This window comes from Mercenaria mercenaria, chromosome 15 (assembly GCF_021730395.1).
Source record: "Mercenaria mercenaria strain notata chromosome 15, MADL_Memer_1, whole genome shotgun sequence".
NCBI lineage: Eukaryota > Metazoa > Mollusca > Bivalvia > Venerida > Veneridae > Mercenaria > Mercenaria mercenaria.
In genome coordinates, this window is record NC_069375.1 from 42,108,108 (window position 1) to 42,123,576 (window position 15,469).

Here is a 15,469-nt window from a genome sequence, read left to right on the forward strand (position 1 = left end):
CGAAATAATTGTATAAAACACCAAGTCGTTTATTATCTATGTGTCATTTTCTTCTCGACGCTCGGACGAAGAAGACGCTTGAAACACTTGTTCTGCATGTCTTTAAAATGCATTTTCAAGATATCATCTCGTTTGGATTGTTTGTTGCTGTGTGCAGATGGCGTAAGTACTATCTTTATTCGTTTTACTAATACTAAAATGAAATATATGTAAAACATATTTTCGTTTTAAGTTCAGTTTTAAAGACTGAAATATTTGAATGGTATACATTTATGCGCTTTGCTTTTACAATTTTAGTTGTAATTTTTTTAATGTAATTACTGGTCTTCGTCCGTGTGGCAAGAATATTGGAAGATAGGCATTAGTAAAAAATATAAGTTACCAAGTTAATGTCCACTTACTATTTTACAATACGTAAACAACGCAAAATATGATTTCAATGAATGCACAAAAATAAAGGTCTAGAAACAAAACCATCTTAATATTTTAAAGGACTTAACAACCAAATCACATAGCATAAAGTAGGTTTTACAAGACATACCTAATAAATCACCTAGCGTAAATATCTTTTACAGGACATAATATTAAGGACTTGACATAGTATATTCAGGTCTGCAGATAACACAGTATCAAAACCATAAAGCATATATCGATTATTTTAATAAGATATTCGCTAACAAAACGTTTGATGTGTAAAATTAAGAGAATTGTTACAAATGTCATCAGTTTTCAAATTTGATTTTATCGTACAAATTGACAGTTGTATTTTACAAATCTTTAAAAACGTAAATGTTGGCGAAAAGTACGTTTCACAAAAAACTCGAAAAGATATGCATCAAAATCTTATTTTCTATATACTTAATGAAATCTTTGTGAAGATCCTTTGGACGCTTAGAATGCAACCTAACAATATAATAACAGATTCGGTTTTATTGAGCCTGTTCGTGAGAGGCAATGGAAAGTGCAATACCCCATGCGCCGGCTTATTGTAATAAGCGGAACTCTATTACATAACTATTAGATGGACTCCATGATCCCAAAGGACCAGAAAAAATAACAACACTAAATCCAAGAATCAAGAAATTTGTTTCATTAAACTCAGCGGTGCACATGTGTTCCAATAAGGAATTCCAAGTGATACTTTTACCAAAAAGTACTACGCAAAAAGTAAAAACAAAAAATGCAAAATCCAAGACTCCGATATTAACAAAGAAAGTTTACAAACAAACGCGGTTACAGATAGATAATTAAACTGATTTATGTACATATTGCTACATTAATTCAATAAGATTTTAGACATTAAACACATTGTCTTGGCCTTATATATGTCACTGTCAGTTTGAAACTAAAATCTCATATTTTTCATGCAAATCATGTATAATTACTATCATGGAAATACAAAAGAATACAGTTATTTTGTGGCGCGTCTTAAAACAGATATTCGTTTGAATTAATTTTAAAATCACGTGACCCCAAAAAATTTCCGACCGATAACGGAAAAGCGATAAACACGAAAGTAGGACAAAATGACCACCCATATCAGTCTAAGAAAATACAAAAAAAAAATCATTCGTTTGACTGCCATGTTTTGACTTCAAGGGAATGTTGCACGGCTATCGTAATGTTTAGTAGTATATTTCAAAATGTATAGTCCTTTTCTTAAGATTTATGTTTTTTATTTGTCTTTATTTGGCACCTTTAACTTCTAGACTACCGCACCCCTTATGTAATTGAGCAGAACATGCGGAATGCCATTTAAAGACCAAAATTAAAATTGTTTGATTGTTTTTATTTATGACTCGTTATTTGTGCAGTTTATACTTATACATTGCATTTGATTATCTACCTAAGGCCCAGCTTTTGTTTTTAAATGTCATAAAATTTGCTTTTTTTGCAATGCGATAAAACGACATAATTTATTTGTAAATTATTTTTGGCATCATCTATGTCGTTGGTACAGTCAGAACCGTAAGATATTCTAGATAAGATTTCTTTATGTTCTTACGATAGGAAATACCAATCGAGCACACCATATATTTAATCCATATTTAGCAAAAACCGTTTTGTTCTAAATAAAGCAAACTGACATATTGCTAAAACAGCCCTTATATCTTTGACACAGCTTCTAGCATAGGGGGTATAATTTAAGCTCCTTTATTGAGTGTACTTATTGATGTACATGTATCTTCCCAGAAGCATGCGAAAAAAATAGAGACGGTTCCGACTTGCTCGTCTGCCTACCGATGCAAACAGATATCGGAACCGGTGTCTTGGGGAAAACAGAAACTTTAGGAACATCGTAAGAAAATAATAACATAATCATGTACGATTTTGTGACAGGAGAACGACAAAATGTGAATAACAAACAGACGAAATGCTTAAATCTGAATAGTGTGTTTCAAGAATTTAGACTGAAATGAAGAAACTAACCAGAAATAGTCTGCCTGTTGCAAATTGTCGCGAAAATAACTGCAAATGATTGATTTTAATACAAAGGTTTTAATGAACAACACAGCTGTGCTTTTATCCATTATACATATAATTCTGTGGTTTTATCGTTATATCCTGTGCAAAACCCATTATGTCTCCTATGATTTAGTCGTAATGTTCTTAGCAAACCTCAGCAAACCTCATTATGCTTTTGTTTCTTTTTGTCTAATGAGTTGTAAAAGCTAACGCTATAGCATACTTTATGGTTTGGTTGTTATGTCTTTTGCAAATACTCTGTGGTATGTAATATTTGGAAACTACATTATGTTTTATTCCTTGTGTAAATTTTATTATGTTTTGTAGTTTGGTTGTTATGTCCTGCATAAATCACATTATATGCTTTATGGTTTTGATATTGTGTTATCTGCAGACCTGAATATACTATGTCAAGTCCTTAATATTATGTCCTGTAAAAGATATTTATGCTAGGTGATTTATTAGGTATGTCTTGTAAAACCTACTTTATGCTATGTGATTTGGTTGTTATGTCCTTTAAAAACTGCATTATGCTTTGTAAGTTTGTTGTAATGTCATATAAAAAACTGTATTATGTCTGTGATTTGGACCTTGCGTCATCTGCAAACTTCATTATGCTATTTGATTTGGTCCTGATATCCTATATAACCGCATTTTAGTACGTAATTTAGTTGTTATTTAGATTAAAAATGCATAATGCACTGTGATTTGGACGCTATGTCGTGCACAGACCTCATTATGCTTTGTGATTTTGTCCTTTTGTTATGTGCAAGCCTAAATATGCTCTGTATTTTAGACGTTATGTCCCGTCAAACAACTGCATATGATTTGTGGTTTGGAAGTTATTAATGTGATTATACTGTGTGATTTGGTTCGTTCTTGTCTTGAACAACCATTTTCATGCTATATAGTTAGTCGTTACATCCTTCAAAACCAGCATTGCCATCTTTGGTTTGGTGATTAAGTATTTCACAAGCCTAATATGTTGTTATTCTCATTATTATATCTATTTCATTTCATGTCTGTAAGTTTAGGTTTAAAAGATTGACATTTTGATGGTTGCAGACAGTATAAATATATCAAAATGTCCTCAGCAGCATAACAAACTATATATGCGCATACCGTCATGGTGTACTGACCGAGCATAATGCAATTTTTGCAGGACATAATAATCAATCGACAGGGCAGAATGAGGTTGCACAAATGTCCACATCGGCACTTCGAACTATATGCGGATAACGTAATGGTGTACTGACCGAGAATAAGGCCGTTTTTGCTAGACATAATAATCAAACAACAATGCATAATGAGGTTGCAAACTTATTATGCTAGTGTATGATGAATTTTGCACAGGATATAACAGTCAAACCTAAAACTATAATGATGTTTGAACAGAGCATTGATATGATAATTAAACTGATAATGTTTCTATCAGCATGGGCGTCCCGTAGGAGTAAGCTTTCGCGATGGTAATAAGTAAAGTGACACATAAACGTCTATTTTTTTAGGTTTTAGTTAGCCCAGAACTATGTTACAGATAATTGCCCATTCACGTCACTCTTTACAATCATACAGCAGATCAAAAATATCCAAATCAATTGAGCTTCAATAAAAGAGATCTTCTAATTTCATTAATTAAAATCCTACCTTGTAAATTAATGTACTAAAATGGAATCTACATTTTATATAATGTTCGAACATTGTTTACATTAATTTGCATATTCCGGACACTAATCTTTATATATCATTTCTACAGGAGAGAAACGTAAACATTTCAGTAAATCCATCGTTTTCTCAACTGCAGTTATCAAACCAATTGTCTTCTCATTTGTTTTTATTAAACTCGTTATCTTCTCTTTTGTAATTACTTATCAAACTCTTTTCTTCTCATTGTAAGATGTTGGTCATAACAGTATATGGCGTTTACCGTACAAATTGTTACACATACATATATTTTATTTTTGCAGCTGCACATGGTGCTTTGGGTCTAGAGAAAAGAGAGGTCTCGGAACGTAAGTACACGCATCACTTTGAAACACAATGTAAGAGTCGTTATTAAGATTTCTTGCGAATGACCATTGGCAAGAAGTATAATTTCGCCTACGTTATCATTCATCCAACTGGTCTTTTCTACACTTAAATGATATCAATACCGCAACTTTGAATTTTACGTCTAAGTTTTTGGAATTAGCTGCATCGTGTATACCGACAAGTTTTGCGACAATAAGACCGAACGATAGACGCTGGTACAACTCTGAAATTAGAAAAATCTCCCGACTGCGCGATAGAGCAAAACGTAAAGCAGTGAACACGGGAAACCTATCAGACTGGAACATTTACAGAAAAGATAAGGAATAAAGTCAACAATATGAAAAAACATGCCAAGGAAATATTTTTAAACAACATTGAATTTACATTAAACGATCTAAGCTCATGTAATCAACGTCAATATTGGAAGATGATTAAATTATTAGTTAAAGAAAACTCATCAAGCTGCGGCAAGATTCCACCTCTTTCGAAAACACATGACATTTTTGCATTTTCCGATATAGACAAAGCCAACACATTAAACGATTTTTTTGTTTCTATTTCAAACATTGATGACTCGCAAGCTAATTTACCAGAATTGGAACAAAAAACGAACCAAACTTTAAGCACAATTATTGTTACAGAACAAGATGTTATAGACGTTTTGTCCAACCTTGTCATAAATAAGGCTACCGGACCGGACGAAATTAGTCATAGAATGCTTAAAGAAACTTCACATTCAATTTGTAAGCCTTTAAATATACTTTTCAATAGATCTTTACAACAAAATGTATGTCCAAGTATATGGAAAGATGCTAATGTAATGCCTTTATTCAAAAAAGGTGACAAATCAATTTCGTCTAATTACGGACCCGTTTCTCTTATAAGTTGTGTTGGAAAAGTTATGGAACGTATAATCTTCAAATATTCATATAACTTTTTACATGAAAACAACATAATATATAAAAACCAGGTAGGTTTCCTTCCGGGACACTCTACAGTTTATCAGCTCATTGACATGTATAACCAAATATGCAAAGCATTTGATGATAAGGAAGCAACATGTATAACTTTTTGTGACATCAGCAAAGCATTTGATAGAGTATGGCACAAAGGTCTTATTTTCAAGCTTAAACAATATGGTTTTTCTGGTAATGTTTTAAATTGGTTTTCAAATTATCTAATGAATAGGAAGCAAAAAGTTTTGTCGGCTCCACATATTCTGATGAAAAGTGTATAACCGCCGGTGTGCCTCAAGGCTCAGTGCTAGGGCCCCTACTATTTTTGATATACGTTAATGATATAGCTGATTCATCGACAAGTGTCACACGTTTGTTTGCAGATGATAGTTCATTAGCTGTAAGTTCTAGAGATATAAATTATATTGAAAGTACCATCAACTGTGATCTTGAAACAATATCTATTTGGGCACAGCAATGGTTGGTTCAGTTCAACGCAGCTAAGACTGAAGTAATGTATTTTTCACTATCCAAAAATAATCGCCATTCTCCTGATATATATTTTCAAAAGACACAACTAAATTTTGTTCACTTACATAAGCATCTAGGTGTGACATTTAGCGACGATGGAACATGGCATAAACACATAACAGATATAGCATCGTCTGCTTCAAAATTTCTTGGAACAATGAGAATGCTTAAGTTTAAATTAAAAAGAAGCACACTTAATCAAATTTATATATCGTATTTAAGACCGGTTATTGAATATGCCTCCTTAGTATGGGATAGCTGTACTTTGTACGAGAAAAATATTCTTGATAGTATTCAGTATGACGCTGCGCGAATAGTAACCGGTCTAACAAGATCTGTTTCGATAGATAAATGTCTTCGCGAAATTGGATGGATATCATTGTCGGACAGGAGAAAAAAGGAGAAACTAATTTTAGTTTATAAATACAATAATGGCGAATTACCTGATTACTTGAATGATATTTTTCCAGAAACAGTTCGTGATACTAATACATATAATTTAAGAAATAACGCCAACTATGCCACAGTTGCTCGACGTCTCGAAATTTATTCAAAATCAGTAATACCATCATCTGTTAAAGTTTGGAACAATTTAGATATAGACACACGTAATTCTCAAACACTCGCAGCGTTCAAATACAAACTTAAGAAAATGTTCCAACCGCCAAAAGTTCCGCCTTATTTTCTATTTGGTGACAGATTTCTTCAAATACATCATGCTAGAATCAGAAACAATTGTAGCAATCTTAATGCTGATTTGCATTACAATCATCTACGGGATAATTCTACATGTAACTGCGGATTTTGGTTAGAAAATGCTGAACATTACTTTTTTAGGTGTCCTTTGTACTCTGATCAGAGGCGTATCTTATTTACAAACACTCGTGTATATCATCCTCTCAGTGCAAATAAACTACTCTTTGGAATCAACCATTTAAGTGTCGAAGACAATAAAAGGCTATTTCAACATGTTCACTGCTTTATCAAATCGACAAGAAGGTTCGAAAATGATTAATATATTTTTAAATTTAAATTAAGATATTTTCAACAATGGCTGTCTGAGGTGTATATTCGGTGTTTGCGATGAGCTTATGGGCGAGAAATATCAACGCAGGGTCTCTCTCTCTCTCCTCCCTCCACCTCCTTCTCTCTTTTTTCTTAAATCAAATATTACTTCTTCATTGTATTTTTCATTATTTTTTTTTTTCTTCCTCTTTTTCATTTTAGAACTTCATTATAAAATAAAATAAAATGTTCTTTTATTTCATGTAAATGCGACGAAAATACAAAGAAAATAATGCTCATTTTGTTACTAGCAGTATGACATCTGGGGAGGGTCAACCCGCTAATGTTGTTAAAACTTGTGGCCCAACCCTTTTGCATTTTTATGTAATCTATATATCCATGCATTTGTAATATTCTTACATTTAGTTCGTTTTTTTTGTATGCATGTCTTGTAAATTTGTATTGTATTTGTATGGAAGGCAATAAAATATGATTAAACTAAATTCATCCAACGACAAAATCCATTGTACAATTCTGAATCAAGAACACCTTCGCGTTGGTGCGAGTGTCGGAAATTTTAAACTGTTCTCTCATGAACACAAACGGATAGGACTGAATATGAATCGACCTGTAATATGTGAATAATATTGTTCATCTTGCAAAGGATATATTTTGCAAATAACCAAATGTTCTGGCACTACCCTTTGTTAAATTTTGGCCAAAGAATATACAAAACGTCGTCATACCATACCTGAACTAACTTTTTAACAATCACAGGGTTTGTTCATAGATTTCCGCCGCATTTTTTCATGTTATTTGACCAACGTTTAGCAAGTTATGTGTCCTGATTTATCAAACAGGAAATATTACAATTTTTTCACTCTCTGGTATCTTTGTATTTTTGCCAATACTTGGGTTATTTAGACCGATTGTTTATAACAACAAGACCACATTCAAATTTTACAGCGGGACTAAACCAGCCTGGTAGTCTAAAGTTATGCGCCCTTGACTTTTAATAAATTATCAGTGTAGTTCATCTTTTAAACCCTCCTGAAATTCAATTTCTTTAAAATTTCAAACTGTGTATTTACAGAATAATTGTGTAAATATTGCCCAGCTGTATTATAGACCAGGGGCTGCTATCTCGAAGGTACCTTAAGTCCGAAGATGTTCGTAAAGGGTTCGTAAGGTATTCGTAGCAGATATTTCCTCTATCTCGAAAGCCTCGTTATTTACGACACTTCGTAAATGTACTCGTAAGTTGTGGCTGAAAAATCCACCCCTTAGCGTTCTCGTAGCGTATAAAAACTTACAGTTTTCGACCTATCTGAAGATGAATCTGTTTGTTTCTTATTGTACCACGCTGAAACTAGCGGAAATATATTTATTAAAGTTGTTTTTTCATCAGTTCGTGTCAACGAACATGAACTTATTTCCTATAGATGGATACATTTAATGCTTTTGATCTGTTTTCATAAATGAAAACGCACAGGTTTTGTGCCCCCCACAACAGAATGGAGGTGGCATATAGATTTGGTATTGTGCGTCCAGTCGTCCGTCCGTGGGTCTGTCCGTCGGAATTTTGTGACGTGCCTAGCTCAGAATGTATTTGATCTAAATAGATGTAATCTTGCATGAGTCTTTATCATGATATGAACTTGCGCACCTCCTATTTTTCGTCTGGTTTTGCCCCAGATTTCCAGAGTTATGGCCCCTAAAAGATTAAAACAAAACTTTAACCTTGTGACACTCCTCGCTCAAAAAGTGTTTCATATAAATTGATGAAACCTTACATGATATGAAATTGCGCATTTCCAATTTTTCGTCTGTCTCCGTCCCCTGTTTCCAGAGTTATGACCCCTGAGAGAGTCTAAAATGCACACTTTCACCTTGTGACGCGCCTAGTTAAAAAGTATTTCAAATAAATTGATGAAAACTTGGCTTTTACTACAATTACTGCTGTGTATATTCACTGGCGGTTTCTATTCATCAAATGGTGTTGGAGAAAAACGCAAACATTATAAAGCTTTAGAGCAGTATGTTGCGTTTATATTACAGATATACATGTAGTTGAAATTTCCTATCATAGAATTACTGGAATCTTAGATATTTAGCCCGTGAACTGTAATAACTGGTGAGACTGAATTATGTTTCCATCACTGTTTTCTAAACTGACCAGTAATGAAAAGAATTGCATTGTGCAAGACTATATATGTATAGTTGCAAAGAACCCCTTCTATCCGAAGTTTTGACAGAAAATGCTTCATAATTAGTGTCGCCTCCTGGGAAAGTAACAAAATTAAAAACAGGCTGAAACGTCTATATAGATTAAAGATATATAGAAGATATCACATGAGTGTCTTTTCGTATTGAATTTGCTTAAACGAGTTGAATAAAATGATAAAATGCGAGGCTGTGCCGAGCATTTTATCAATTTTATTCAACGAGTCAAAAAATATCAATATGGAAAGTCACAAATGAAATGTTCTTTTTATCACAGATTAGCTTTTCCTGTCGAAACATTAAAATTTCTACATTCTTTAACTATTATAAACAAGGAGGCATTGTAACTAAAATGCAAACTTCAAGTAGGAGCTATCTATATTTAATATATGTGTAGTTAACTGCATCAATATACAAGGACTGAAAAAGTTCTTAATATATCATTTCCTGAAAAAGAGTTATATGAGCTGAAAAAATTTATCCCGTGTGAAATATATGGAACAATGGAGACAACTCCGCAAAGAATTTATGATAGGCTTAGGTGGCTATTGACCTAGAACCTCATGCAAACTATGCACTTTTTACCTCTAATCATGGAAAAAGCATGCATACTTGCCACATGGATTAGCAACCTGAATACAAAACTATGTAAAGATAAAATAATTGATTGCCCTGGGGAAAGTAGGACATTTTCTGTGGTGAAATTTGTCAACAAACAGACGAATGTTTTAATTTTAAAAGTTCACTCAACAATTTCACTTTATAAACGGATTGCTTCCTTTGTGTAAAGAAGGCTTAGGGTAAGTCTCTAAAGCAAGTATTTGACCTATACTCCTATACTATAAACGACGTCGACGTAAAAGCTTTATTACACTAGTGTAAATAATCATTTTTATGTAATGGCTTTATTATACTCCCGCAACGTCAAACATGTGATTAACTGAATTTTAAAATTGAATGCTGCACGCAGATCCCCGCTCAGCTAGCACAATACATAGAACACAAAAGATCTCAAAGTAGGTTCGAATACCTGGCAAGGCGTTCTTGTTCTCCGTGATTATTGGCTAAAGACAATATACCTAAGGTCATTCATTCTCCATCTCTGACTCATGAGTGGGAGTTGCCAGGCATTTGTGGAGAACAGCTTAGTAAATACTAATGCAAACTAATTTTATCACAGAAGAAGGCATGAAACTCTACTTCTCATCAAAAGTTTTACATTGTTTATTGCGAACTCCGACAGTGTTCTTTGCCATATCGGTGCAGTAGATTGTTTTGACAACACTCCTGTGCAGATGTTGGGTATTTTAAGGCAAAGTCGATACGGTTGAAAAGATGTTTAATAAAAAGGTTCTTTGAATACAATTATGCATTAAAATTTGTTCTTTAAATACCCTATTCTAAAATAATACCGTACATTCCTTACAAAACGTGGTATATGTGACCAAAAGTTTAGGGTTAAAATTGAGTGTAACTCTAACATTTTAGAAGTCATCGCTGAATAAATGTTACACAATTGTCTTTATTTTATTACGGAATAAAGTCTGATGAAATGTAAATACATTTTAGTAGGCATTATACCGTTGCAAGTGATATAATTCACTTAATATGGACATATTTCCCATGATGTTTAGCAACAGACAGTTTGTGGGCTATCAGATACATGTGCAGTTGGTCGAAAATGACGTCACTAAATGGATTATCCACGACTTACGATATCGTAACTAACTAACAATACCTTAAGTTGCGAACCCTTTACGAGGGCGTTAAGAGGTGTTTGGAGATAGCTGAATAACGCTACCTTAGTCTTACCTAAGGTTTATCGTAAATCATACCTTAACTTACGATACGAATAAGTTTTCGAGATAGTGGCCCCAGTGCGACTTGCAGTTTTAGAGTTATGTGTGCTTAATGCCTTTAATCCAGACAACAATCGTATATATTAATCATAATGTCGAGAGAAAATGTCTTCAAAATATTGATCATGTTTTAAATCAATATTTAGGTGAGTGGTGCACGGCCATCTTGACCATTGAACATAGAGATACTTTTTATAAGATTATATATAATTGAAAATGCAGTTGTGTAACTTGAAATCTTTGAAATACTTTGTAGTTGAAGGTATCACTTAGCCGTGTGATCATGAAGGCATGTTGTGAGCCACAAGCTTCATCTACATATTATCTTTGGCTGTTTCTGCTTTTTAGCATAATTTGTTGCTAATGAAAACTGTCTTTAATGTGTATTAGTAGTTATGCACGTCTGGTAAACTGGAAGTAACGTCATTTGTGCGGGTAATATAGAGTAAGGAATTGACTCTGCGTGCGGGAATGGAAATCATCTTTATGAAGCCCGTGGGTAAATCTATTGGGTCAGTCACACTACACTGTATAGCGTTACCGGAAGTCCAACGTATAGAAAAATTGCAGCAGAAAGTTATCTTGTGACGAAAGGCACCCCCCATCCCCCCGCTGCTGCTTGGTGCTCCCGCAATTGGTGTTTTGGGCGCATAAAACGCACAATGACCGCAAGATTAACACACATATATACAGGACGAACAACGTTCAATTAACCGATATCACTGTACTAGTAACAGATATGTACCGCGTAAAACGAAAACGCAACGACGTATGAAAAACTGACAAAACGTTCTTGTCAGTTATCGTCCGTTGAACATACGTTACATCCGTCGCATCTCCGGTAGTAGTCCGTCCGTGAATCAGGTCCACCGGACAAGAACGGATGCAAACCGGACAAGTACACAATAAGGAACGCACGAGTAACGGACATAAAGCATACCGTACCACTTTGTCCGGTGGTGTACGTTCTAAATTTTGAACATGCTCAAAACCTTCCACCGGATGGAATGAACATCGCCGGGTAAGGGGCGCAGGCGCCGCATGAGAAACGGAAAAGAAATTCATGCGAACGGACACGAACGGATTGAAAATTTTGTTATACGTTGGACGTCCGTTAACGCTATACGGTGTAGTATGACTGAGACTTATTTAAACGGCAATGTTACCTTTCTAAAAAGGAAAATATGATATCAAACATTCTACACGTGAATAATTTCAAATAATGTCTTAAAACAACTTGAAATGTTCGGATCTCTTTAATCATAGGCAAATACTAGTATCTCAAAATGAATGCATTCATTCATTGTATAATAGGTCATATGTTTGTTAGTATTTCCTACGTAGGACGTATGTAGTACTACGTAGGACTTAGTATCTCCAACGCAGGACTAAGTATTGACTTAGTATCTCCTACGTATGACATACCATCTCTATTCGTAGGAGATATTAAGTATTACGTAGGAGATAATATCTCCTACGTATGACATACTCTCTCCTACGTAGGGCTTAGTATTGACTAACTATCTCCTACGCAGGACATAGTATCTCCTACGTAGGACTTAGTATCTCCTATGTAGGACTTAGTATCTCCTACGTAGGACTAAGTATCTCCCTCGTAGGACTAAGTATCTCCTACGTAGGACTTAGTATCTCCTACGTAGGAGTTAGTATCTCCCACGTAGGGTTAACTATCTCCTACGTAGGACAGAGTATCTCTATATCCTACGTAGGAGATGCTAAATCCTACGTAGCAGATACTTACTCCTACGAAGGAAATACTAAGTCCTACGTAGGAGATACTAAGCCCTACGTAGGAGATACTAAGTCCCACATAGGAGATAGTATGTTCTACGTTGGAGATACTATGTCGTACGTAGGAGATAGTAAGTCCTACGTAGGAGATATTATGTCCTAGATAGGAGATTCTTAGTCAATACTAAGTCCTACGTAGGAGATACTTAGTCCTTCATAGGAGATACAAACTCCATTGTAAGAGACACTACGTCCTACGTAGGAGATAATAACTCCTACGTAGAAGATAGTATGTCCTACTTAGGAGATATTAACCTCTACGTGGGAGATACTAACTCCTACGTAGGACATAAAGTCCTAAGTAGGAGATACCAAATTTAAATTTTTCTGCTGGCACCAGGACGCTGCCATAAAAATGAGTCAATTGAAAACTAATTGGAAATCATTCTAGGCATTTTAAGTGATAGATAATTTCATTTGATCTTACTGATCAATCAGTTAACGCCATATTATTCATTTTCCCGCCGCTACGTGGTGCCCAAGGGTAAACTTCCGTCAACTGTTTTTAAAAGCTAAATTAGCGTTACCGTGAAGCTCGCTTTAAAGTTTTCTCCTGTCCCGTACAAATACTATCTAAACGGTAGCCATATTTTCCTTATTCTTCATAGATTTAGACTTACTGTTAGATCGACCTCATCGGTAACATGGGTTTTCGTGAAACGGGTCTTTATTTCATTTGATATAAAATATACAAAGTTTTACAAATCTCAGGGATTGTAGTAGTATGATTTTGAATTTTTAAAATATCTTCAATAAAGTCATTCTTATGACTAAAAATGTATTTTCCTATTTTAAATAAATCTGGCAGAATCACAATAGATTAATTCAAAATTTCAATTTTCCTTTTTTTCGGTGTTCCAAATGACTTAAATTCACAGGTTAGAATACTCATAGAAAGCGTTTTCTGACGACAAGTTCAAAATTAATTCTGCAAGTTTGTTAATTATTCTTATAGCCGTCCTCGGGGCTCTTATAAAATGATAAATAAAATCAAAAGAAATAAAAAAAAATGTGTTATGGTAACAGTGGATCAAACAGCTGACTTAAAAACACCGAATATTCAGTTTATCAGAACTTTATTTTTGGCAAATTAACACAAAGCTGGACGAGCTTTCTCTAGCTGAATAACGCACATTCATACAAAATTTTATCACAATTTGTACGAGAAAATTACGATAGGGCAGTAAGAAAATTAAAAAAATAATGAATGATCTATAACCAGAGACCTCCCTTACGCCATCACTTGTTTGTAGTGTTGTTTTATTTGTATAAAACTTTATATTTTCTTTCGAACAGCCTCATGCCCAGATGGATGGAGACTCTTCGGAGAGAATTGTTATTTTTGTAGTGGTAATGAAACCGCAAATTGGGATGCAGCTCAAGTAAGTGTTTAAAATAAGTATTCATTTTAAACATTTACGTACGTAAGACCAAAATCTAACGCGTACAGTTTTACCACTTTTTCCGATGTATACTTTATTATACACACAGGTATTCAAAACACCAGTCTTTGTTTGCATATGTGTGATTGCCAAATAATTGGAAAGTGCAATTTTCAACATGATGTGTATGACTATAATTACATGCACTAGCATTCATTTACTATATATAAGGTAATAATCGCTTGCTAATAGGCTTTATTTCGCAACTTCATAGTTAGCAGCCTTACTTGCGGTACAAAGAACTCACGAGACCGCGAAATGTGAGTGTTGTAAAAGAAAAGTTTTAAGAAAAGATTTTCTCAGTACCCGAAAGTTTCTTGGAAATATTATTGCGATAGTTTACTTTATTATCTCGATACGTTTAACGTAAGTGTCAGCAGCAGTCATTTATTAGCTAGATAGCTATCTCGATACTTTCAGAAATTATCTTGATATTTCAAACTTTTCTGAAAAGTTAATCTCAATAGCCTAACTATTCCTGAAAATATAACGATATTGTAGAAAATATAAGTTATTGCGATAATCTTTTCAGCAAAATGCACAATTCGCTGAATATTATCGTAGTAGTTACCAATCATCCCGTGGCAGCTTCAAGCACGAACGCGAACTGTTTTTGCTAAAACATTTTCTGGAAATAAATAAAATATCACGAAAATATTATTCATTGCTGAATGTTTTCAGTAAAATGCACTCATTTCCTGGAAAGTTTACATTATCGTGATAGTTACCTAGCTATCTCTCGGCAGAAATATTCCACCATAGGAATCACATCAACATTTACATTACATTTTATTCCGTGAGTGGCATTTTTAGCGAATATAAACTTAAATAATACAGTTATGGGTGTTATTCATTCTACTGTATTACCCAAGGTAAATCTCTTAAAATTATACGTTAGGGATATATCAAACAACATTATCGTTATTTTCTTTTAATTTATTACTATAATGACAATTATTGTCTTATTCTTACAGGCTGCATGCTTTAAAGTTGAAGGACAACTTGTAGAAATCGAAAGTTATACAGAAATGGACTTTCTGGTTGAGCTAAAAAATAACGGTACGTATTTGTAAAACATTTATTAATGTGACTTGCTCAAAAATATTTGTTAGAAATTTATATACGAATTTGTGATAAACCAATA

General features: G+C 34.0%; 1 protein-coding gene across 1 annotated transcript in view; it reads left to right on the top strand.

The window, feature by feature from the left end:
• The window catches only part of LOC123552118 (uncharacterized), a 25,734-nt gene continuing 10,265 nt past the window's right edge, over nucleotides 1–15,469 (top strand). Inside the window, exons 1-4 of the mRNA XM_053525096.1 lie at nucleotides 1–162; nucleotides 4,434–4,478; nucleotides 14,180–14,265; nucleotides 15,300–15,384. Coding sequence (XP_053381071.1) covers nucleotides 39–162; nucleotides 4,434–4,478; nucleotides 14,180–14,265; nucleotides 15,300–15,384 — 340 coding nt within the window. The 5' untranslated portion in view covers nucleotides 1–38. The remainder of the gene's footprint in view (nucleotides 163–4,433; nucleotides 4,479–14,179; nucleotides 14,266–15,299; nucleotides 15,385–15,469) is intronic.